A 26,931-nucleotide genomic window follows, 5' to 3' on the forward strand; every position below is an offset into this window, starting at 1 on the left:
CTAATACTCTGCAGAAATTGCAGACCAGTGTAAATGACTGACAGATGTCAAAATCTATATACATATTAGAGATGGCACGATACCACTTTTTTATGTCCGATACCGAAATCATAAATTTGGATATCGGCCGATACCGATATGAATATTAGTGTGTTTTTTTATTCAATAAAACTGTTTTTTTAAATATATTGCTGCATTTTGTATAAGTTCATACTCAAGTTTCAATAAACAACAACACTAAAGCTATTCTGTTATACCTGTATGTAAAAAATACACTGCACCCAAAATATTTCATAGTTCAGCAATACTGATCAATCTAATAAACTTAAACCTTCTCCATCCTTCCTATTCTGGTATTTTACAGAGTACTCTTTAGCTCCTCCCCTTTGTGAGTGTGGACACTTCATCTCTTTGCTCTTGAATGCTTTGCTTCTTATATTGATTTTTATTGATTTTTATGCTGATTTTTTCCCTTTTTTCCGTGTGAGCTTACCTGCGATAACTTCTGGACACTTGTAGATCATTAGGACTAGAGTGTTCTTAACAGAAACAGCAACATTTTATGGTTACCTTGTCCTCAGCGCTCCGTGTGGCTGTGGCCTAGACACAGCTGAAGCCTGATTACAGCGTCTGGGCACCGAGCAGCCTCAATAGCCTGGAAAGGTGCTAACCGCTAGGCTAACTAGCAACAAGATGCCTTCCCTCTCCACAGATGACTACCACAGCCTCCTGCAGAAGATTGCAGTACTGGAGACAAAAATTCATCGCTTAGAAGTAAACGTGGAGGTAAATGGACTGTGTGGAAATGAAACAACCTTGCCTTTGATTCAAAACAATGGCGATGAGCAAGCTAGTACACAGCTAAGGAGCACAGATAACATGACCAAGAAAGTAGACTCTGTGCATTATTATAAATCCTCAAGTGATAATCCCCCCTTAGACTGTCTTGGTGCAAAACCAAGACATAAATCATGTCTCCTGGAAGGGGGAGGACGTATCACAGGCAGGGCACAGCGAGCTGAAATCTCTGAAACCGACTGGCCTTCACTTCCTACGAGACAGAGAAGCTCTTCTACCCCTATATACGGGAGGAAACAGGACTGGACAACCGTGAATAGGAAGGTTAACAACAAACCTCCAAAACAACTGAATGTGAAACTGCAGAACAGATTTGCTCCACTATCAAAGGACCCTGGATCTATATCGGACAACCATCCATCTAAAAGCAGCGAAATAAGGTCTGAAAATCTGTTGAAAAGTGAAAGGCCACAGGGAAAGCTAAAGGCTAGGCCTGAAACTCTGATTGTGGGTGACTCTGCCGTAAAGGATGTACAAAGGATGTGCGGTAAGAACACTAAAGTCCTCTGCTTTCCTAACAATATGGTCAACAACCTGAAGGAGAGAATTCTTCAAATTGCAGATGAATATCCAACTGTGACAAACATTGTTCTGCATACAGGGTCAAACGATGTGTCCAAACAACAGTCGGAGGTTCTGAAACGGGACTTTACTGGATTATTAAGTACTGTAAACTCTCTGAATGCAGCTGTATTCATCAGTGGACCTGTACCGCCGGTCAGAGGAGGAGACGAGAGATTCAGCAGGTTGTTTACACTGAATAAATGGCTTATATCAGCATGTGCTGACCACTCAGTGCACTTTATCGACAACTTTAATATTTTTTGGGAACGCAGGCATCTGTTCAAAGCAAATGGATTTAATTTTAACAAGTCAGGGGTGAAACTGTTCACCTCCAACTTGTTTTATTCCATACGTCATCCATCCGTGCTTGGTGCCAAGGCTGAGATAAACGAGGAGTTATCTCATAAAGAGGAACAAACAGTACTCCAAGAACAGACAAAGCCCAGCAGAAACCTTGAGGAGGAGCTCCATTTGCCCCCACCCGGGAAGAGCCTCAGAAAGGAGAGACATCCATGGCATCTGAGGAAGAGCCTCAGAAAGGAGAGACATCTAAGGCAAGAAGAGGGGTCCCTATTTGCCTCCAACTCTCTCAACAACACCAACGACCAGGACAAGGGACCACGACCTTCCCCAGTCCCCCAAACCCCTGACAGGCCATCACCCTCCTCCCCCTCCCTTTCTCCCTCCTCCCCACACCTGAAATTCACTGAGGAGATGATGGAGCGGGTCAATGCTGGGCTCAGATCTACCCCCCGTCCCAATCCCTTTTTGTCCCCCATAAACCCCCCACCAGAGCGGCCAAAGGTTCGCCATCGAGCCCCACCCTCAACAGAGCAATCGAAGTCACATTGCCCAGCCTCGCCCCCCTTAGTTCCTCTTCATGCCCTGTCTCCGCAGTCTGATGCGTGATGTGTGAAGGGTCCGGGCTGTGAGGATTATGGCAGTGATGACTTTTCCCAGGAGAAGCTGGGACCCTGTTTACTAGAAGGTTTTAAAATTTCTGTACTTTTAGGTGACAGGAGACATGTGGCCTGGTCAAAACACAGAGAGCTGCACTCTAAAAGATCTTTAAACATAGTAAACATACCTTGTGTGCCACAGACTGCTCCCAAACACGAGGGGACAAGTAATACCTCTAAAACACTTAAGTTGGCTTTATTAAACATTAGATCTCTAGCTGGGAAAACATTTTTAATTAATGATTTAATCACTGAGCACAGCCTTGATTTTATGTTTTTAACTGAAACTTGGTTGGACCAAAGTAACAGTGGAGCTGTTCTCATCGAGACGACCCCTCCTAACTACAGTTTTATCAGTGAGGTCAGGGCGAGCAGGAGAGGAGGAGGGGTTGCTGTCTTATTTAATGAATCATTTCAATGTAAGCAGCTATCTCCTGGAAGTTTTCAGTCTTTTGAATATGTGGCTTTACAGCTGAAGGCCCCATCCAAAGTTGTGTTTCTTAATGTTTACAGGCCTCCCAAATACTGCACAGACTTTTTTAATGACCTCAGTGAACTGCTGTCTGTGATCTGTGTTGATTTCGACTGTGTAATTATTGCTGGGGATTTTAACATTCATGTGGACAACCCTCAGGACAAAGGGACTAAAGACCTGAGTAACACTCTGGGCAACTTTGGGCTGACTCAGCATGTAACAGAGGCCACACATAATAGAGGACACACTCTTGACCTACTGATCTCCAAAGGCCTGAGCATTTCAAAGGTTACTGTGTCTGATGTGGGCCTGTCTGATCATTACTGTGTTTTCTTTGAAAGTAAAATCTCAGCCCACACAAATATATCAACAACAGTGATCACAAAACGGTGTATAACTGAACACAGTAGTGCAATTTTTAACCAGGTCTTCCCATTAACACCTGACCTGCCCAGAGGGTCAGTCAATGAGCTCGTCAATAGCTTCAATGCTAACATGTTAAATGTAATGGACACTATTGCTCTCATTAAGGTGAAGGTTATCTCTGGAAGGAAAAAGTCTCCATGGAGAAACTCCACACTGGTGAAAAAAGAAAAAAGAGAGTGTAGGAAAGCTGAACGCAGATGGAGAAAAACAAACCTCCAGGTTCATTATGACATTTATAAAGAGAAACTTCACAATTATAATTTACAACTGAGGAATGCAAGGAGGTCCTACTTCTCTGACATCATCACTAAAAACAGCCATAATGCTCGGGTCTTATTTTCTACAGTTGACAGGCTAACAAACCCTCCTGTGTCAGTGGCAGCTGAACTTCATTCGACCATGGCCTGCAATGACTTTGCCAAATTCTTCACTGAAAAAATCCAAAAAATTAGACAAGCAATTGGTACATCAACAGCAGATCCAGGATATGTACTGTGTCCACCAAAAAACTGTTTAAACACCATGAAACAGTTTCAACCTATTAACAGCAAAGACCTGGAGGACATCTTAGGTAAACTGAACTCCTCCTCCTGCTGTTTAGATGTCCTGCCAACAAGTTTTTTTCAAAAAGGTCTCAAAGACTTTAGAGTCAGACCTGTTACAGATCGTCAACTTTTCTTTATTATCAGGTGTGTTTCCAGAATCACTAAAAACTGCTGTAATCAAACCTATACTGAAAAAGGACAATCTTGACAAGACACAAATGAACAACTACAGGCCAATCTCAAATCTCCCGTTTTTAAGTAAGATCATTGAAAAAGTAGTTTCTCAACAGCTCAGTTACTTCTTAAAACAGAATAATTGCTACGATGCCTTCCAGTCAGGTTTTAGACAGAACCACAGCACTGAAACCGCTCTGACCAAAGTGTTTAATGACATATGTCTGAATACAGACAGTGGAAAAATGTCAGTCCTAGTTTTACTGGATCTCAGTGCAGCATTTGATACAGTTGACCACAACATATTACTCAAACGACTGGAGAACTGGACAGGTCTTTCAGGAACTGTACTAAACTGGTTCAAAACATACGTAGAAAACAGGAAATACTTTGTATCAATAGGTAACTTCACATCTGAGCAGACAAGTATCACATGTGGAGTTCCCCAAGGTTCCATCTTGGGACCCCTTCTGTTTAACATCTACATGCTCCCACTGGCACAGATTATAAACAACAACAAAATAAACTATCACAGCTATGCAGATGACACACAAATATATATCACAATGTCACCAGGAGACCGAGGCCCTGTACAGGCTCTTGGTAAATGCATTGAGGAAATCAATGACTGGTTGTGCCACAATTTTCTCCAGCTAAACAAAAACAAAACTGAGGTAATAGTCTTTGGCGCCAAAGAAAAACGATTACAGGTCACCAGAGAACTTCAATCTATACATCTAAAAACCACAAACCAGGCGAGAAATTTGGGTGTAGTGATGGATGCAGACCTAAACTTAGAAAAACACATTAAGACAATAACAAAGTCAGCTTACTATCACCTCAAGAATATATCAAGGATAAAAGATCTGATGTCTCAACAGGACCTGGAAAAACTAGTCCATGCATTCATCTTTAGTAGGCTTGACTACTGTAACAGCATCTTTACAGGTCTACCTAAAAAATCAGTCAGACAACTACAGCTCATTCAGAACTCTGCTGCTCGAGTCCTCACTAAGACCAAAAAAGTGGACCACATCAGTCCAGCTCTGAGGTCCTTACACTGGCTGCCTGTCCGTCAGAGGATAGACTTTAAAGTTCTGATGCTGGCCTATAAAGCTCTGAATGGTTTAGGACCAAAATACATCAATGACCTCCTGACCCAGTATGAACCATCCAGATACCTCAGGTCATCTGGATCCGGTCTTTTATCAGTTCCCAGAGTCAGAACCAGACACGGAGAAGCTGCATTCAGCTTTTATGCTCCTTATATCTGGAACAAACTCCCAGAAAGCCTCAGATCAGCTGAAACACTCAGTTTATTTAAATCCAGGTTGAAGACTCACCTGTTCTCAGCTGCATTTGAATAAAGCACCAAATCCACACTTTAAGCTTAAATTTCAAAACTTACATTTAACTACTGATTTTATCTACTGTTCTGATTTTATCTGTTTTGATTTTATATACTGTTTTGTTTGTTTGTTTGTTTGTTTGTTTGTTTGTTTGTTTGTTTGTTTGTTTGTTAATTAGTTAGTTAGTTTATTTGCTTGTTTTAATCAATTTTAAATCATGCTTTTTATTTGTTCTTGTTTCTAATGTCTCTGTAAAGCACTTTGAATCACCTTGTTGTTGAATTGTGCTATACAAATAAACTTGCCTTGCCTTGCCTTGCCTACTTAGCAGAAACATTGAGCAACCTAACTAATAGGGTTGCAAACTCCCAGCAAAAAAAATAGGGAACCACCCCCACCCTCCACCTCAAGATGCTTAATCGACGTAATCAACTTTAATTTGATGCAGTGTGGGAAAAAAATGCACAGAAATCAATTCTTTTTCAAGAATAATTAAATAGATTCAACATCTTTCTTCAACAGAATTGCAGACTGCACAGATGGTACCTTCCCAAAGGAAAAAGTAGTATAGCTTACTAGGGTATATTAGACTTAACAGTTACTATATACAGTAATGGACTTCTATATATTTTACATAAGATTAAAACTTTGGGTGTAAGATTCAGATAATTATTTATTAAAAGCTAGACATTTTAAATGAGAATAAGAAAGAAAAGTATGTCTTTGTGCCCCCTTTTCCCTGTTCATGCCCTATCGGCCCCCCTGGCTAAACTTTGCTAGATCCGCCCCTGCACAGTTACCAGCCATCAGCTGCGTAGAAAAGGATCCTGGTCTAGAAAGTAATATTAAATAAATTCTAACAACAGTTAATCAAGCTTAAACGTGCTGCTGTTGTTCAGCCGCTGGTTTCCTCTTTCTGGTGCAAAGTGGGCCACAAACAAGCAAGAGAGACGGACTCGCGACAGAAAAGCCGATCAGCTGATCATTAAGCAGTTTCACGATTGAAGTAGCAGCAAGAAGAGGCAGTCGCTCCATATATCGGTTGTTAATCTTAACGTGGGAATGCTTTACAAACATTCAGAGATGAACTTACACACTTGCTTTTCTTCTCTCTGGGATGACTTCATCAGAGATGAAATGCTGGTTTGAGGCTACAAATACACGTAGCCGCTCTATCACTTGAGCACACTGCTCCGTGCTACGGTTATGAGCCGAGTTACGCCGTGTGGCAAGTTTTGTGAGGTACTTTTTTGATATTTAATGGATTGGATTACATTTTTTATTTCTCTCCGATATCCGATCCAGTAATTTACGTCAGTATCGGACCGATACCGATACGTAATATCGGATCGGTCCGTCTCTAATACATATGCCCACATTTGGGGAGAACAAGGAGAAGCTGTACACAACACACACAAAAAATGACCAGAGAGCTTAATCTGAGCATCTGCAATTAGCATAGCTTGGTGCACAAACAGAAATTTTTTTAATTTTGTTCTTACATTAGGTGCAGGAGTGGGTTTCAAGTGAAGAAAATGAAATAATAATATCCAAGACAGAAGCCTGAAAAGGCACAGCTTTCCAAAGGGACTGCACAGAAGTGATGATGAGGTGCTGAATATTGTTTCAGTCGTACTTAGTGTGAACACAACTGACTTGGGTGACTACAGTATGTTTGCATCCCTCAAGAGGTAAATCATCCGTCAAAATGTAACTACAAACTTTCCCCTAATATCCTTCTCCTCCTTCTGCTTTGCAAATAAAGCTGTGCTCCATCTTGTTATCGTAGAGCAGATGAGCTCTAAATTGCTCATTCCACAGTCTGTTCATTAATTAAGAAGTGAGGGACATTGTAATCAGCCTGGGTGGAGGAACAGTGCTAAATCAAAAAAAGAGAGGGAACTAGTCAGACAGAACAACTTAAAAACTGCTTTCAGTCTGTTGAAATGGTAGAACAATTAGCAATGTGTTTAACATAAAAGTGGAGCAGTGCTTTGTGGACACTGGAACAAACCAATGATCAATCAATATCAGTGCATTATTTACCACTATTGATTATCAGTGTGTCAGCCAGTACCACCCTGCTGCTCACAGAAGCAACTGGCTTCTGTTTATGCAAGACAAATCCTCAAAATCAGTGTGATATTTTGGCTGGCACTAACACACTGCATCATTATAACATGGCGTGAGCGTCGTACACTAACTAAAGCTACGTAATGGTAAAGTGTTGGTGAAAAAAAACTAGGTGGTGGCTTATAACTTTAATTACAACCGAATGTCTATGAGGTGGCACAAACGCGCTTTATTGACTTTCCAGCTGTTTATTAACTCATTCACTGCCAGCCATTGGCAGTGAATGAGTTAAACCCATTGACTCATTCACTGCAATTGACGGCTATAGACGTCAATGGCAGTATTATTATGATTAGCACTTTTTTAGCTATTGGTAGCTAATATTGTTTGCTGTTGATAATGTAAGCAAGCATAAAAGAGGCCTTTAGGCAAGGCAATAATGGAGGAGACAATAAATGCCACCTTTGAAATTTCGCAGGGAAATTCACATGGAAAATGTTTGAAAAATGCAACTTTTATTAGGTCAACTTTTATAAATGTAAAGAAACATTAAAATAAAAAACAGTTAAAGTTGAAAACTATATAAATTCAAATAGAAGATTATTAAACAGAATTCCCATCCCTCACCTTTTTGTGCAGGTCCAGCCAGGGGTGCTGGAAAGATTGAAGAAATAATGGGTTCCTGTACAAGTCCTGAGCCACCTGAAGCGGTGGTGGAGGCAGAGGATGGAGCTGTAGAAAGGGGTCCACAGATATTATCTTTCTCTCTAGTCCCTGGTGAGAGCAGCACCAGCCCCTGAACCTGGCAGCCTGTGTGATTTCTGCACTGTGTTGCACTTGATTTCACATCTGAAAAAGTTCCCTCAGAGCACTGCTTACAGACCACGTCCTTTTTCTCACTGCCCTGCTTTTTCACCCTCTTGCCTGGGGGGCACAAAGAGTGGGGCTTACACACAGCAGCACCATCCCCTGACAGGAATGTATTGGGTGGGCATGTGCAGATTCGATCCTGGGTGGCTGTGCAAGGCGTTTTCTCAATAAAGCCAGCTGGGCAAGGACTCCTGCAGCGATGGCATTGCTGAACTCCATTCTCTCCCCGTGTGAAGGTGCCTTTGGGACAGGGGCTGCATTCCCTCACAGAAGTTGGAGAGCAGTGGATGGAGACATAGGTGCCAGCCGGGCACTTATCACAGACCAGCTGGGTGCCCGTGTCTTGGTCGGTGTGCTGATAGTGCCGTTGAGAAAAAATGGGCTGGTCATCTGTGCTGGATGTGGTCAAAACCCGAGCTGAGATATCAACCACAACTGTACATAAGAGCTGAGGGGAAAAGAGAAGGCAGCTATTAGGCGAAAGACTAAAAATGTTTTGAAAAATGTTCTGGTGTAGAAATTTATGCAACAGGACAGATTGTCAACCCCTGAATGATGCTGCATTCATTATACTGCAGTAAGTGTTTAAAGCAAAAACCAAACACTATCTGAATTCTTAAGACTGGGATCCACAATGTCAGTTTCACACATTAGGCGGTTTTGTCAGTACTGTCCACTGAAAGATGGAGTATGAAGTAACTTAATTTTACAAGAACCACCCACATTAAGGCTGTAGCTCAGGTGGCAGAGCAGGTCAACCACTACCCAGAAGGTCGGTGGTTTGATCCCAGACTGCTCTAGTCTGTGCAAAATGCCAAATAATTCTTGGGCAAGATACTAATAATAATGGATTGGATTTATATAGCACTTTTCAAGGCACCCAAAGCGCTTTACAATGCCACTATTCATTCACTCTCACATTCACACATTGGTGGAGGCAAGCTACAGTTGTAGCCTCAGCTGACCTGGCAGACTGACAGAAGCCATATCGCGCCATCGGCCCCTCTGGCGAACACCAGTAGGCGGTAGGGTAAAGTGTCTTGCCCAAGGACACAACGACCAGGACAGAGAGCCCGGGGATCGAGCCGGCAACCTTCCGGTTACAGATGCGCTTCCCAACCCCCTGAGCCACGGTCGCCCCATGTTGCTCTCCGATGCATCCATCTGAGTGTGAATGTGTATAAATGTAAGATATTTAGCACTTAAGAGCTTAGAAGATGTGATTGGGTGAATGAATTAGTTGTATAAAGCACTTTGAGTGCACAGACAAAGTAGAAAAGCGCTATTTAAGAACCAGTCCATTTAACTAATATCCTGTTATGGTACTTGTTTCCTTTACCATCTACTATTTTTTATGCTGTCCATGGCTTTTTTATAAATTTTTGCCCTGACTGAAGCATTCCAATTTAATATGAAAACTTCAATGCAAAAATGTATGACAGCTAACATGTAGTTTATGAAAATTTGCCTCTTGAGCATGTGGCTCTAACAAAACCAAAACCAACAGGTTGCCAGCGACGTTGTGGATGGTAAGAGGTTAACCATCTGAGGTCTAAATTGTCATCAGTGATGGTCCCAACCCTAGCCCTAAAACCTAAACTTAAACCTGCTTTGGAATTAAGCAAAAAAAATTTAGAAGAAAGAAACATACATTTTTATGTGTGTCAGTTAAAATGATTACTTGTCCCGTGATAACAAGACTTGGGAGAAGCACAGAAGGTCCAGGCCCTCTCAGTCAAACAATGACACAACTCCTATGCCTAAAATACTACATGTACTTTAATATTAGGTTTTTTACAGAGTCACAAATTAGAACTAAATAGAGAAATCATATTATACTTATTCATTAATTTATTAATACATTATAGTAAGTCTGTGAACATTCTCTGGTTTATCATTGCCTTTTTTGGTACTCAACATCCCTCACCAGACAGAAAAGACATGACCACATGGATACACTCATACCTCCATCTGGTATCGCTAATATCACTTAGTCACTACACTGACTCATCATGCTCGTCACAACTTTAGTGTCAAATGGTGTGCATTCATTTCCACAGTTAAGAATTTAACTGATGTATCATGGGGAACTTTGTTCTTTTTTCTTCCCAAAGGCTTCCCTCTCACTGCTGCTGGGAACCTCAGCTCAGCGGGTTTAGGGGAATAACCCACACATGTCTAGGGTTACACATTTACACAGGCCCAAGCTGAGTCATGTCAGAGTGATGTTATCAGAAAATGCTACAGACCATACATGGCTTTACCATTTTATACTTTTAAACAACCAGTTGCAGTCTTTTACACTTATTTACTTCAAAACAACCAATCATAAGATTTTTAGGGACGCTATAACATTAACCTCTTACTCATGTGAAGTCTAAGTAATACCACTGTAAAGGCAATTTGTTTCCCCAATCTGATCATGTTTATTTATTTTATTGTAAATACAACAGCCTCCAAAAGCGATACTCCCTGTGTAATCACATTTAGGAAAATTAGTAGTATTAACCCTGCAGATCGTTCATCTGCTATTTATGACCTTCCATTCATTCACAGCTTCTTATCCCCTGGTGAACTTGTTTCATACTACAGGGAGTGCAGAATTATTAGGCAAATGAGTATTTTGTCCACATCATCCTCTTCATGCATGTTGTCTTACTCCAAGCTGTATAGGCTCGAAAGCCTACTACCAATTAAGCATATTAGGTGATGTGCATCTCTGTAATGAGAAGGGGTGTGGTCTAATGACATCAACACCCTATATCAGGTGTGCATAATTATTAGGCAACGTCCTTTCCTTTGGCAAAATGGGTCAAAAGAAGGACTTGACAGGCTCAGAAAAGTCAAAAATAGTGAGATATCTTGCAGAGGGATGCAGCAGTCTCAAAATTGCAAAGCTTCTGAAGCGTGATCATCGAACAATCAAGCGTTTCATTCAAAATAGTCAACAGGGTCGCATGAAGCGTGTGGAAAAACCAAGGCGCAAAATAACTGCCCATGAACTGAGAAAAGTCAAGCGTGCAGCTGCCAAGATGCCACTTGCCACCAGTTTGGCCATATTTCAGAGCTGCAACATCACTGGAGTGCCCAAAAGCACAAGGTGTGCAATACTCAGAGACATGGCCAAGGTAAGAAAGGCTGAAAGACGACCACCACTGAACAAGACACACAAGCTGAAACGTCAAGACTGGGCCAAGAAATATCTCAAGACTGATTTTTCTAAGGTTTTATGGACTGATGAAATGAGAGTGAGTCTTGATGGGCCAGATGGATGGGCCCGTGGCTGGATTGGTAAAGGGCAGAGAGCTCCAGTCCGACTCAGACGCCAGCAAGGTGGAGGTGGAGTACTGGTTTGGGCTGGTATCATCAAAGATGAGCTTGTGGGGCCTTTTCGGGTTGAGGATGGAGTCAAGCTCAACTCCCAGTCCTACTGCCAGTCTCTGGAAGACACCTTCTTCAAGCAGTGGTACAGGAAGAAGTCTGCATCCTTCAAGAAAAACATGATTTTCATGCAGGACAATGCTCCATCACACGCGTCCAAGTACTCCACAGTGAGTAAGAAAGGGTATAAAAGAAGAAAAACTAATGACATGGCCACCTTGTTCACCTGACCTGAACCCCATTGAGAACCTGTGGTCCTTCATCAAATGTGAGATTTACAAGGAGGGAAAACAGTACACCTCTCTGAACAGTGTCTGGGAGGCTGTGGTTGCTGCTGCACGCAATGTTGATGGTGAACAGATCAAAACACTGACAGAATCCATGGATGGCAGGCTTTTGAGTGTCCTTGCAAAGAAAGGTGGCTATATTGGTCGCTGATTTGTTTTTGTTTTGTTTTTGAATGTCAGAAATGTATATTTGTGAATGTGGAGATGTTATATTGGTTTCACTGGTAAAAATAAATAATTGAAATGGGTATATATTAGAGCTGGGCGATATGAGATTTTTTCATATCACGATATGTTTTTTTCATTTCAGGCGATAACGATATCTATCACGATATAAGCCAAATAACTATATTTGTAAGATTTAAATGTGCCGTTGCTCACAAGTAAAATGTGAAATAATCAGCAGCTTGTTTTTATTTAAATATTTATTTCCCATAATAAGTTCAACAGGGTAGATGTACTTAAGGAACATGAGACTTTTTCAGATAAATAAAGGCAAATATTGCAAACTACACAAAAGGCAGCCACTAAAGCGTTTAAGTTTCAAAATAGAACAAACAAAACAGACTAAATTGTCAATTCCACTTAGAAACAAAATATTAATTCTAAAAATAAATCTTAGATTGTTTTACAGAAGAACAGACAAAACTGACTAACTTTTGTCAATATCAAATAAACTGAGAACTAAAAGGAAATTCTCAATCTCTCCTTGTTGTATAGCTGAGCTTTTCAAACAGTTTTAACAGTTACTTTAGTCTGACAAAAGCCGAATGACGAATTAGCGCTTCCAGTCAGAGACTGAGGCTACGTCCACACGTACACGGGTATTTTTGAAAACGGAGATTTTCCGTTTACGTTTTAAAAAATAATCCCGTACACACATAAAGGCAGAAATGAAGGAAAACGCTGCTATGAACATCCCAAAGCAGCAGGTGGCGCTAGATTCCTAACCGTACCGAAATGTTGGCCAATCAGAAGTCTAGAAGCCTCGGTGGGAAAAAGTAAACAAAGCTGGGGCATAGAAGCAGAACCGAGTCGTATGTGTGGAGGGACAGTAACTGTGTGTATATGTAAGCATTTAAACACTGCAGAGAGTAGAATTAACAGTAACAGTATTGTAGAAATTCATTTCACCGAAACAATAACGTGGCGCACAGTGTGACGCATGCACCAGTTTATTGTATTTCCAGACTTGCTTTCGGCACAATTTACAGTGCACGCTACTCTATTTTTTGTCAGACTTGAAATAGCCGAAATACCTTCACACTACGGAACTTCTTTGGCTCTTCCGTTTGACAATCTCTCCGGCATTGGAACCATCATCTGTTTTCTCTTCGGTCACGCTCGGTTGATTTTTCTAGTCGGCACACTCATTTCCTCCATTACGCGCTGGCTCCATTACCCGCTGGCTGCTTCCCAAACAAACACACGTGCGGCTTGGCACTTGTGCTGTACGTAACAAGTCACGCGACGTGACGCTGCGGCTGTGATTGGTTTGGCTCTGCGCTACTTAATTTGGATTTTTTTTTTTTTTTTGAGGACAAGAGTAGCGAGGTCTATCGCGATAGCTTAATTTCTCTATCGAGTAAAAGTTATATCGCGATACATATCGTTATCGTTCTATCGCCCAGCTCTAGTATATATTTGTTGATCACCATCAACGGCGCTGCTGTGGAGAGAGTGAGCAGCTTCCGGTTCCTTGGCGTACACCTGGCTGAGGATCTTACGTGGTCAGTACACACAAACAAAACAGTGAAGAAGGCGCAGCAGCGCCTCTTCTTTCTCAGGAGACTGAAAAGATTCGGCATGAGCCCCCGCATCCTCAGGACCTTCTATCGCTGTGCCATTGAGAGCATCCTCACTGGATGCATCACCACCTGGTATGGCAACAGCACCGCCTACAACTGCAAAGCTCTCCAGCGAGTAGTGCGGTGCTCTGAACGGATAATTGGAGGTGAGCTTCCCTCCCTCCAAGACATCTACAGGAAGCGGTGCCTGAGGAAAGCGGGGAGGATCATCAAGGACTCCAGTCACCCCAGCCATAAACTGTTCAGACTACTTCCATCAGGAAGGAGGTTCTGCAGCATCCGGTCCCGTACCAGCAGACTGAGAGACAGCTTTTTCCATCAGGCCATCAGACTGCTGAACACGTCATAGACACCTCAGCTTCACTACTGGAACTTCAACATTATGCACTCCACACTGTATATAAATGCCACTTGTTTTGCACATATTCAACTCTGTATATTTTATATATTTTATTATTATTATTATTATTATTATTATTTTATTTTTTTACTATTTAATTTGTAAAAATGTGTATACACACACACACACACACACACACACACACACACGTAGGAAAATATTTAGTATACACATCCAGAAATGCATACACTATTATATATTGTACATATATTTATTAGTTTCAGGTTGGCCATTCTTGTATTTTGCTCGTTTGTGTTGTTGTGTTTGCACATCTCTGTTGCTTGTGGGGCTCGCACACAAGAATTTCACTCGCATGTGCTGTGCCAGTGTGCCTGCACATGTGATGTGACAATAAAAAGTGATGTGATGTGATGTGATGTTTTTTGTTAAGTTGCCTAATAATTATGCACAGTAATAGTCACCTGCACACACAGATATCCCCCTAAAATAGCTAAAACTAAAAACAAACTAAAAACTACTTCCAAAAACATTCAGCTTTGATATTAATGAGTTTTTTGGGTTAATTGAGAACATGGTTGTTGTTCAATAATAAAATTATTCCTCAAAAATACAACTTGCCTAATAATTCTGCACTCCCTATATAATGTCAACCTCCATAACCTTCTTAACATATTTGCTCCACTTAAACACCGAACTGGCTCATTTTCCCGTTCAGCATCATGGTTTACTCTTAACCTGCGCCATCTCAAAGCTAAAGGACACCAACTGGAACGTCTGTTCAAGAAAACCGGACTTACCCTACACAAAGAAACGTATAACGATCATATTTTGTTTTATAAGGACTGCATTGCTTCAGCCAAATCCGAATACTATTCTGGTTTATTCAGTTCTAGTGAAGGTAACTCCAGGTCTCTCTTTTCATTGTTACGTAAAATTACAAAACCTCCTGGCTCATTCCCCTCTCATATGGACTCTGCTGACTTTTGCAACTCTATTATATCTTTTTTTCACTCATAAAATCACTGATATCCACCAACACCTTAACTCTGTGGGAGCTTCTAACTGTGAAGTAGACTTTCTGTTTTCCTCACTGTCTTACTGTCAGTCATTTTCAAGTTTTACTCTTCCCTCCATAGTTGATGTATCAAATCTTATTCAAAAATCTAAATCATCCACTTGTCAGTTTGACCCTCTTCCCACTGTGTTAGCTGAAGCTTGTCTTCCCTCATTGGCTCCTCTCATAACTAGTATTATCCACTCTTCCCTTAACACTGGAATTGTTCCTTCATCCTGCTTGTGTCATTCCAATTCTCAAAAAGCCTGGTGCAGATCCCAATAATTTTGATAATCTTCGCCCTATATCAAACCTGCTCTTACAATCAGAACTGCTCCCAACAAACAACAGGACTGAGCAGCTCCCTCTGCAGCTGGATCCTTAGCTACCTGTCTGACAGACGCCAAGTGGTCAGACTGGGCAGCATCACCTCATCCCCCATCACACTGAACACTGGTGCTCCACAGGGGTGTGTACTGAGCCCTCTCCTATACTCACTCTACACCTACGACTGCACAGCCACTAACAACTCCAACATCATTGTGAAGTTTGCGGACGACACTACAGTGGTGGGTCTTATCACCAATGGTGATGAGACGGCTTACAGGGAGGAGGTCAGCGCCCTGACCCACTGGTGTCAAGACAACCATCTCACCCTCAACGTCGCAAAGACAAAGGAGTTGATAGTGGACTTCCGGAGGTGCAGAGGAGTACACACCCCCATCACCATCAACGGCGCTGCTGTGGAGAGAGTGAGCAGCTTCCGGTTCCTTGGTGTACATCTGGCTGAGGATCTTACGTGGTCAGTACACACAAACAAAACAGTGAAGAAGGCGCAGCAGCACCTCTTCTTTCTCAGGAGACTGAAAAGATTTGGCATGAACCCCCGCATCCTCAGGACCTTCTATCACTGTGCCATTGAGAGCATCCTCACTGGATGCATCACCACCTGGTATGGCAACAGCACCGCCTACAACTGCAAAGCTCTCCAGAGAGTAGTGCAGTGCTCTGAACGGATAATTGGAGGTGAGCTTCCCTCCCTCCAAGACATCTACAGGAAGCGGTGCCTGAGGAAAGCGGGGAGGATCATCAAGGACTCCAGTCACCCCAGCCATAAACTGTTCAGACTACTTCCATCAGGAAGGAGGTTCTGCAGCATCCGGTCCCGTACCAGCAGACTGAGAGACAGCTTCTTCCACCAGGCCATCAGACTGCTGAACACGTCATAGACACCTCACCTTCACTACTGGAACTTTAACATTATGCACTCCATACTGTACAGTAATGCCACTGTTTTGCACATGTCTCAACCAACTCTGTATATATTTATATATTTTATTTATTGTTTACTCTATTTAATTTATAAAATATGTGTACACACACACACACACACACACACGTAGAAAAATATTTAGTATACACATCCAGAAATGCATATACTATTATATATTGTACATATATTTATTAGTTTCAGATGTAGCCATTCTTGTATTTTGCTTGTTTACATTATTGTATTTGCACAACTCTGTTGCTTGTGAAGCTCGCACACAAGAATTTCACTCACATGTACTGTACCAATGTACCTGCACATGTGATGTGACAATAAAAAGTGATTTGATTTGATTTTGATTTGACATAGATGTTTACATCTGCGCTGTAACTGCAATAAGTTAATTAACCGATTTGCACTACAACCTGGTTTGCCTCTTATCTGTAGTTATTTTTATTTAATTTAATAACTGTACAGTATTCTGTTTATAGTGACCACTGTCCTTAATGTAAATAATAAATAATAATAAACTTTATTTATAAAGCACACTTAAAAACCAAGGGTATGCCAAGGTGCTTAACAAGTAAAATAGAGTATAGGAGGAGGATAATAGAAATAGGACCAAAGCAAGTACTAAATATGCAAGCAGATAACTGTCACTAATACATAGGAAAGCAACAGGTACAGAGCAAACAAGAATTTAAATGAGCATAAAAGTGCATGATATAAAATCATAAAAGAAATATTAACTAGAGGGAAAGGCAAGATTGAATAAGTGGGTTTTTAATCGTGATTTGAACAGTGCAATGGAATCAGATGCGCGGAGGTCGAGAGGAAGGGTATTCCACAGTACCGGGGCAGCCAGAGCAAACGCACGGTCACCCCGGGACTTCAGTCGAGATCTGGGTTGGGTCAGAAGTAGTTGAGTGGCAGATCTGAGTGTTCTAGCAGGAGTATGTGGTTTGAGAAGTTCACTAAGATAACTTGGCGCTAATTTATTAATAGTTTTGAAAGTAAGGAGTAATATTTTAAATTGAATACGGTACTTTATGGGCAGCCAATGCAGGCTAGCTAGGACAGGGGTAATATGGCAAAATTTCCTGGTACCAGTCAAAAGGCGGGCTGCTGCATTTTGGACTGTTTGCAGTTTAAGAAGAAATATGTAAGAAAAATTGTGTATGTTTCTGTTCCGTGTCCTGTGTACTGTTTGTTTGTATATGTGTCTTTTTGGCTGCTGTTACAACCAAATTTCCCCTTGTGGGTCAATTAAAGGATTATTCTATTCTATTCTATTCTAAACCTGCCCTTTATTTTAAAAATCCTTGAGAAAGTTGTTGCCTCCCAGCTTCACTCATACCTCAATGACCATAATCTCTAAAAACAATTTCATCCTAGTTTCTGCCCCAATCATAGTACAGAAACGGCTTTGTTAAGGATTACTAATGACCTTCTGATGGCAGCTGATTCTGGTCTTTTAACCATTCTCATCCTTCTCGATCTTAGTGCGGCATTTGACACCGTTTCTCATAAGATCCTCCTGAGCAAAGATAACTCTAATTCTTTGCTTTGGAAGCAGGGGGTCAGAGTGATACCAATGTGGTAGGAATGGGTGGGTATAAACGGACCACACATGTATGTTTTGGTCATTGGAAATTACTTATATGAATATGTGAAGGAACTTACCACAGACTACTTGCAATTAAACAGTCAATGGAAGCCAAACTCTTTCTATGATTAGTGCTAAAAAGGATAAAGCTTTCCATTCTTTCAGGACTCTGTTGCCCTTTGCCACACCACTCCTTTGCTTCTTTGTGTTCGTTCCAAGAACCTCATCCATAAACATTAGAGCATGTTCTCGAGGCGCTACTCATAACTCACTTGCGTCACTCATGTCAATGCATTCACTCACATCAGTGTTCAAAGTGAAAACACACGCAGCAGTAAATGGAGACATTCTGCTTGTTACAGAACACAATGGATATTTCCCCACCACGGGGCTACTGTTTGTTTATAGAATTTGATTACTGACACAGTAAGCATTTGGAGATTACCACAAGTGATGGTATTAATCAAGAGGATTCTGAAATTTTCTATCCCATTCCCCTACCATTGGTGCTGATGTTGTTATGCTGGAAGAAAAAATAAAAAATTTACCATTTGATATATATCCCTGTGCACCTTTAAGGTACAGTAAGGGATCATGAGCAACACCACCTGACTTGGACCGCTTTTCATCCCATTAAGCTAGCTGTTCAACATTAAGCTAGCTCACATATTTTGTTTGCCTACTGTTCTCGATAGCTTTTCTTCACAAATAAAATCATACAGCATGAAACTAAATAGGAAAATATTATTACTTAATTTAGTTTTTTTTAACACGAAGATCTCCACTTATGTTCACTGATTATCCTTGTTATATGTAAAAGAGATGACTGTACTTTCTCGTCATGCTGGACTATAAAGCATATACTCCTTATACATGTTTCCCCATTAATTTCATAGAATATGGTAAGTAGTCTGTGACCCTGTAAGCCTGACACAGCCGCAGATGGTAGCGACTTCCAGGTCTTAAAAGTAAATTCAACACAGAAGTGCCTGAAACTTGTAGTCTTTTTAAAGGCAACAAGGGGGCAGCAAGTGTGATTGCAAAAAATCGTCCAGTTCTATAGGAATGTAAGGGAAGATAGCCCTCTTCCCAGAACCTGATTGAACCTGAACATCTCTGTAGAGATCCGAAAATGGCTTTTGTTTGATATTATACACTGAACAAAAATATAAACGCAACACTTTTGTTTTTGCTCCCATTCCCCATGGGATGGACATAGAGACCTAAAATTCATTCCAGATACACAATATAACCATCCCTCCCAAACAGTGGTCACAAATCAGTCCAAATGTGTGGTAGTGGGCACATCTGCTATATTGAGATAATCCATCCCACCTCACAGGTGTGCCACATCAGGATGCTGATCTGACATCATGAGTAGTGCACAGGTGTACCTCAGACTGCCCACAACAAAAGGCCACCCTGGAATGTGCAGTTTTGTCTCACAGCAAAATGCCACAGATGCCACAAGCAATGAGGGAGCGTGCAATTGGCATGCTGACAGCAGGAATGTCAACCAGATCTGTCGCCCGTGCATTGAATGTTCATTTCTCAACCATAAGCCGTCTCCACAGGCATTTCAGAGAATATGGCAGCACATCCAACCGGCCTCACAACCGCAGACCTCGTGTAACCACACCAGCCCAGGACCTCCACATCCAGCAGGTTCACCTCCAAGATCGTCTGAGACCAGCCACCCAGACAGCTGCTGGAACAATTGGTTTGCACAACCAAACAATTTCTGCACAAACTGTCAGAAACCGTCTCAGGGACGCTCAACTGCATGCCCGTCGTCCTCATCGGGGTCTTGACCTGACTCCAGCTCGTCGCCGTAACAGACTTGTGTGGGCAAATGCTCACATTCGATGGCATCTGGCACGTTGGAGAGGTGTGCGCTTCACAGATGAATCATGGTTCACATTGTTCAGGGCAGATGGCAGCTGAGAATGTCCCAGTTCTTGCATGGCCAGCATACTCACCGGACATGTCACCCATTGAGCATGTTCGGGATGTGCTTGACCGGCGTATACGACAGCGTGTACCAGTTCCCACGAATATCCAACAACCTCGCACAGCCATTGAAGTGGAGTGGACCAACATTCCACAGGCCACAATTGACAATCTGATAGACTCCATGCGACGATGTGTTGCACTGCATGAGGCAAATGGTGGTCACACCAGATACTGACCGGTTCTGGGTCCCCAGACCCCCAATAGCGCAAAAAACTGCACATTCCAGGGTGGCCTTTTGTTGTGGGCAGTCTGAGGTACACCTGTGCACTACTCATGATGTCAGATCAGCATCCTGATGTGGCACACCTGTGAGGTGGGATGGATTATCTCAATATAGCAGATGTGCCCACTACCACACATTTGGACTGATTTGTGACCACTGTTTGGGAGGGATGGTTATATTGTGTATCTGGAATGAATTTTAGGTCTCTACGTCCATCCCATGGGGAATGGGAGCAAAAACAAAAGTGTTGCGTTTATATTTTTGTTCAGTGTAGAATTCACTCCACACACACACTGTTTATGCTCACAGATGTCACGTTTATTTACGGTTGCAACAACCCACAGTCTAGTCAGCGCTGGTGTCAGCTTTTCCAACAACCCCCTTTCTCGTCTCCCGCCTCACTAAAAAGGGGAAAAAAGACCATCATCAGTCCAAACACCACCAGCTGTGTTCTCACCTGCTTCCCAGGCACCGCCCCATTAAGCTCACTGTACCACTCGTCCACTGCAGCTGAGCTAGGGACCACACCTCCGCCACAGATATGTTTAATAAATTTGCAAGAATTTTAACTGGATATTACGAGCATTATGGGTGTGTAGAATTTTGAAGTGAAAATGAATTTAATACAATTTGGAATAAGGCTGTAACATTGCAAAATGTGGAACAAGTGAGGTGCTCTGAATACTTTCTTGCTTAACCATCAACTGAATTCATACCTATTTAATTCTATTATATGCCCTTGTGATTTATGGGAGCTTGGTAACGTTGAACAATTCTTAAAGGTGTGGAGATTCAGTAATAAGGACCAGATGTTACAGTCCCTGATAATGCATTGCTTTAAATGGAGAAAATCTTGAGGGATGACTGTTATGAGGAAAGGCAGCCCAGACACTTCACCAGTTTGGGACACATCGTCAGTAGTGGACCTTGGATTCATCGGGTGTTTCGGCCATTATCACTAGACACCCTCATCCAAAGAGGCCCTGCCAGGGTTGATCAGGCCCTGGAGTGTGTGTTAAGCAGAACACTGCTTAACACACACTTAACAGAACATTTGGACCTTTAAACAAAAAACAGAACATCTCCTGGTAAAGGGAAGGATTTTATTGTATTCTATTTCTCTCATGGTAAAGCTGTTCAGGGAGCAGACTGACCTCATGACCCTTTTCTGTCTGCATCTATGCTTTTAAGCCAATGAAGGTAATTACTGCAACGGCTGTTAGTCAGCATGTTGGGGAAGTGGTGAGTAAGCTAATGGCCGCACATGGTCCCATTTGGCTGTGTGCCCTCTGCTTTTTTTAATCCTCCCTCTTTCTGCATTTTAGATACAAGACAAACTGGCAACAAAGACACACAGGAGCAGAAGAGGAAGCAAAGTGCAGTAATGGTACTTTGTCAGGACAGACAGACGCTGTCTGAAGATCCACAATAAAACCTCAGCAGATTTAGTGTGTGAATCAATTTCTGTCTTTCCTCTGCCAGCACTCCTCCTTTTACAACAGCCTTCTCTCTCTCTCTCTGTCCACACTGTTGATCAACTACATCATTTGCCTGGTGCACAGACCTTCAATCAGAGTCAGACACAAACGGATTGGAAAAGACCTGGGCTATCATATGTATGTTCTGTTCCATCTCTGTAGTCCTGCCTCTGCAAACATTACTGTTGTCTGGCAGTCTCCACAAGTTACTCAACCTAATAGGCATTAACAACATACAGGGAAACCCTCACCAGCTTCCAGCCTGACCCGTTGACCTAAATCTTCATTTATAGCTACTTCACATATTCATAAAGTAGAGGTAAACCAACTTTACAATCTGAAATCCAGTTTACTACTCATAACCAGGAGCAGTCGCAGGGCTTCTTTGAAGCCAGTTGGAACAGTGGGGAACTTGGATGCATATGCACTGCTCCAAAAAATGTAAGCAAACTGTGAATCCATTTCACCTAATTCACTGCAATAGTCTCGAACTTGCTAAATAACTACCTGTTGGGGGTGTGTCTTGCTGTTTCGCCTCCCATGCACCTGTGGCCATTTACATTTGCACCAAAGCAGGTGAAATAAATTCATTTTGACTGTTTTTCAGAGAAGAGCATAAAAAACTTAAGATGCTGTGTGATCTGATTCCCCTCTTCAGTCACACACTTGTGTGAAAAAACATCTAAATGTTTTTTTATAACGTCCTCCCTGCCCCCATAGAAGCATTGTACAGCTTTGACTCTGATGATCTCAACTTTGAGAATACACATTAATAAAAATAGAGATACAAGTTCTCAAAGTTGAGCTGAAAGATTTTAAACGTTTGGCCCCCTCCTCTGAATACATTGTTCACCATGTTACAGTCACTCCCTAAGTTTCCGTGAACAGAACTCATGGCCACTTGATTAATGCTCATGACAATTTGTATATTAACAATCGTGAAATTGTGGCTTGTGACTCATTGTTAGGTAATAGTGCACATGGTGCATGTTATTATGCAGCACTATTATGCAGCGCTATTATGCAGCGGTACTGTTTATAAGGTTGGGGAAACCTGCAGTCAGCTGAGCCTGAAGGAGTCACTTGGGTGAGTGACGAAATGTTTCTCTCACTGACAACGTTACTTCCAAATGAACAGAATCAACTTTCTGAGACATTCAGGATCTATTTATGTTTAGCTGGTGCTAGCTGAACTTGAAGGTTAAAGTTTTGCTGGTAGAAACTGTAGAGGGAATCCCAGTGGATATTTGGCTGATGTCTCTGTGACTCACAGAGTGAAGCACAGAGCAGAGGATAGAGCGAAAGATCTGAGGGTGGAGTCTTTAGCCAGGAAGCTTGTATTTACATCACAGAGGCATCAGTGTGACACCACTGCACTACCACTGCAGAGCAGGATCGCACTGAGCACTCCCACCCGCCACACACACACACACACACACACACACACACACACACACACACACACACACACACAGTCACTTCCAGAAAACACAACCGACTTTGTGACTCCCTAAGCAGAAAACCTGTAATTCTACTTCCAACTCCAGCTACTGCATAGACGCCTGGGTCCAACTCTGCTCCCAAGTAGAGCCGATAGGTCAGACCATTTTCAACATACTTACCGATTCCATAGCTTAGCAGTATTACATAGACACTACATTTGATTTTTTGAGTAGCTAAACCACAGTATTTTCCTATCAATAAAGTCAATTTAACATTTTAACTGACTTACGCTCTCAAACAAAAAAAGAAATCATGGGGAAAAAATGTGTTTAGAGGTTTGGAACACATGAGCATGTCAATTACAGGTCATGCTAACAATTCTATTGCCTCTATTTTAAATGTTTTTCCTATTTAAGCTCTAGGTTTCAGCCATCAAGCAACATGTCAGTGCAATACTGAACCACTGCAATTACCCCTTAAGGTAGTTTTGCCCTTTTTCATAGAGTCTGTATTATGAAGATCCACACACAGCCACATAGGTCCCAACAACACATCTCACTTTTAAAAGATTCTGACACCCCATTATATCTTGGGAAATAATAAGGCAACTAAGTGCAACTTCCAACTCAAGCAATAACATTTTTAAAAAGTAAGAGTAGGAAGCAGCAATAAATAAAATGTGAGGCAGAGAACATATTTCTTTAAGTTAAGCTAAAGCATTTTGATAGTGAACTCTTTCTGTTCCAGTGGAATGTGGATGATTCAGAAATCCATGAGTAATGGTATTATGCTTCCAAGTGCAGCTAATTACAGTAGTATAATAACACATCGCTAGTATTAGCTTCTTAGCAGTTAATTAGATAGAGGGTACTCACACATCTTTAACAGTGAAGGCTAACATTTTTTCAAAACAAAGCTATTCAGTAAGCTTTTCACCTCTCTGAATATTTTTATGGCTACCATCAGATAGGATTTTAGAGCTTGCAGTTCTTATTGTATACTAGTGCTGACTAGCTAGCTTGTTGAGTTGAAAAGCAGCAGCCACTTGTCACTCAAATTGGTCACCTCTGAAATTTTATTATACAGCTGTGTAAAAATTTGGCTCTAGAGACAAAAAGCTTTTACACTCAGGATGCAATAATCTGTAAGAATATTGTTTTGCAGGCAGCACGGTGGCACGGTGGTTAGCACTGTTGTCGCACAGCAAGAAGGTCCTGAGTTCAATTCCAACTTCAGGCCGGGGTCTTTCTGTGTGGAGTTTGCATGTTCTCCCCGTGTTTGCGTGGGTTCCCTCCGGGTACTCCGGCTTCCTCCCACCGTCCAAAGACATGCAGCTTGTGGGGATAGGTTAATTAGATAATCCAAATTGTCAATAGGTGTGAATGTGCGAATGAATGTGAGTGCGAATGGTTGTTTGTCCCTGTGTGTTGGCCCTGCGACAGACTGGCGACCTGTCCAGGGTGTACCCCGCCTCTCGCCCTATAACAGCTGGGATAGGCTCCAGCGACCCTGAAAAGGATAAGCGAATGGATGGAATATTGTTTTTCACGCTGACCTTTTCTTATTACAGCTGTTCAGTGCAAATTCATACCACAAATTTGCAGCAACTATTTTTTTTTTCAGATCAATCATGATTTTTTGATGATCTCCCACATGTAAATAAACAGATCTGACCGATCAGATTCATTTGACAACAAGCATGCTTGTAGCTTAAAACTTGGCCAGTCGGCTCTGAAATTATTTCTCTGTCTCCACAGATGTGGTCCTAGTTCTGCTAAGACTTCTGCAATGAAATCTTCAAATATGTATAAAAGCGGCTGTGATACAGCGTCGGCTTCCCGGATCAAACCATGATATTCTCTCTGTTGCTGCCTTCTTCTGAGAATATAATGAACCACAAATCTCTTTCCTTAATTTTCTTCTTTAGAAACATCAGGAACACTTCACTGCTTTTTGCTCCTCCCCTTTTGTGAGTGTGGACGCTTCATCTCTTTGCTCTTAAATGCTTTGCTTCTTTTATTGATTTTTATTGATTTTTATGCTGATTTTTTCCCTTTTTTCCGTATGAGCTTACCCGCGATAGCTTCTGGACACTTATAGATCATTAGGACTAAAGTGTTCTTAACAGAAACAGCAACATTTTTATAGTTACCTTATCCTCAGCGCTCCGTGTGTCTGTGGCCTAGACACAGCTGAAGCCTGATTACAGCGTCTGGGCACCGAACAGCCTCAATAGCCTGGAAAGGTGCTAACCGCTAGGCTAACTAGCAACAAGATGCCTTCCCTCTCCACAGATGACTACCACAGCCTCCTGCAGAAGATTGCAGTACTGGGCCCTATTTCAGGAAGCTGGTTTAGAAAACTCAGAGTGAAAAACGATACTCAGGGTTGAGTAACCCCGAACTGTCCAACTCGGAATATTCGGTTTCAGAAAGGCTGATAACAATTAGTTCAATCAACGCGGAGTTGCTTTAACCCCAAGTTAAGCGCGCGCACGAGGATACATAAAGCCCTGATTAGTGGAGCACAGATTAAGCGAGTCACCATGGAGACGGAGGGAAAGAAGGCGCGGTCAATGTATCTTACAGCGCTTGAGGCCGAAATTCTGATGGCAGCATATGCCGATAACATGCAAATTCCGCGGAAAAAAAGTAACACAGCCTCAGCTGCAAAACAAAGGGAGCATGCATGGCAAAACAAAGCCGACAGAGTCAATGCGTGAGTGTTAATTTAAACATTGATCTAGGGATTTCCACCCATTTAACACGTTATTTTATTATATTTTATTTTATTTTTTATTTTATACATTTGATTTTGTGATGTGATTTGAGCGCAGGTGCAACCCAACAGGCCCCAAACGTTCCTGGCAGCAAGTAAAAATGAAATATAAAAATATAGTCCAAACAGGTAAGGTGTAATTGTATTATGAGCCATAGTGCTTGGTCTGTTTGTATGAGGTGCCGTAAGGGACATTATTACTGAAACGCTCTCACACACACAACTGAAACGCTCTCACACACACTACTGAAACGCTCTCACACACACTACTGAAACGCTCTCACACACACTACTGAAATTTTAGCTCTCACACACACTACTGAAACGCTCTCACACACACTACTGAAATTTTAGCTCTCACACACACTACTGAAATTTTAGCTCTCACACACACAACTGAAACGCTCTCACACACACTACTGAAACGCTCTCACACACACTACTGAAATTTTAGCTCTCACACACACTACTGAAATTTTAGCTCTCACACACACTACTGAAACGCTCTCACACACACTACTGAAACGCTCTCACACACACTACTGAAACGCTCTCACACACACTACTGAAATTTTAGCTCTCACGCACACTACTGAAACGCTCTCACACACACAACTGAAACGCTCTCACACACACAACTGAAACGCTCTCACACACACCACTGAAACCAGAGGCATTTCTGCTGAACAGGAAGTTGTTTCCTGACAAGGAAACTGATGGAAAAAGTGGTATATTTCAAAACACTACAAGGATTTCTACTCAGCAATCTGCTAGTACAGCAGTCCCCAACCTTTTTTGCGCCACGTAAACGATATAAAAATGAAAAAACGATAAATACCATGAAAACCATAAATAGAAATGTGTTCGAATTTTTGTGGAGGAATAAAACCCATTACATAGAAAGATCTCAGCTTGTGAAGGGATACAATAAAGGTG

The 26,931-nt window shown here is 41.8% G+C and overlaps 1 protein-coding gene across 1 annotated transcript in view; it reads right to left on the reverse strand.

The window, feature by feature from the left end:
- The window catches only part of tnfrsf21 (tumor necrosis factor receptor superfamily, member 21), a 263,648-nt gene that overhangs the window by 207,742 nt on the left and 28,975 nt on the right, over positions 1-26,931 (reverse strand). Inside the window, exon 2 of the mRNA XM_085381445.1 lies at positions 8,051-8,741. Coding sequence (XP_085237571.1) covers positions 8,051-8,741 — 691 coding nt within the window. The remainder of the gene's footprint in view (positions 1-8,050; positions 8,742-26,931) is intronic.

Source organism: Rhamphochromis longiceps, linkage group LG15, assembly GCF_057381845.1.
Source record: "Rhamphochromis longiceps isolate RC_006_pf linkage group LG15, R_longiceps_female_GT1.1, whole genome shotgun sequence".
NCBI lineage: Eukaryota > Metazoa > Chordata > Actinopteri > Cichliformes > Cichlidae > Rhamphochromis > Rhamphochromis longiceps.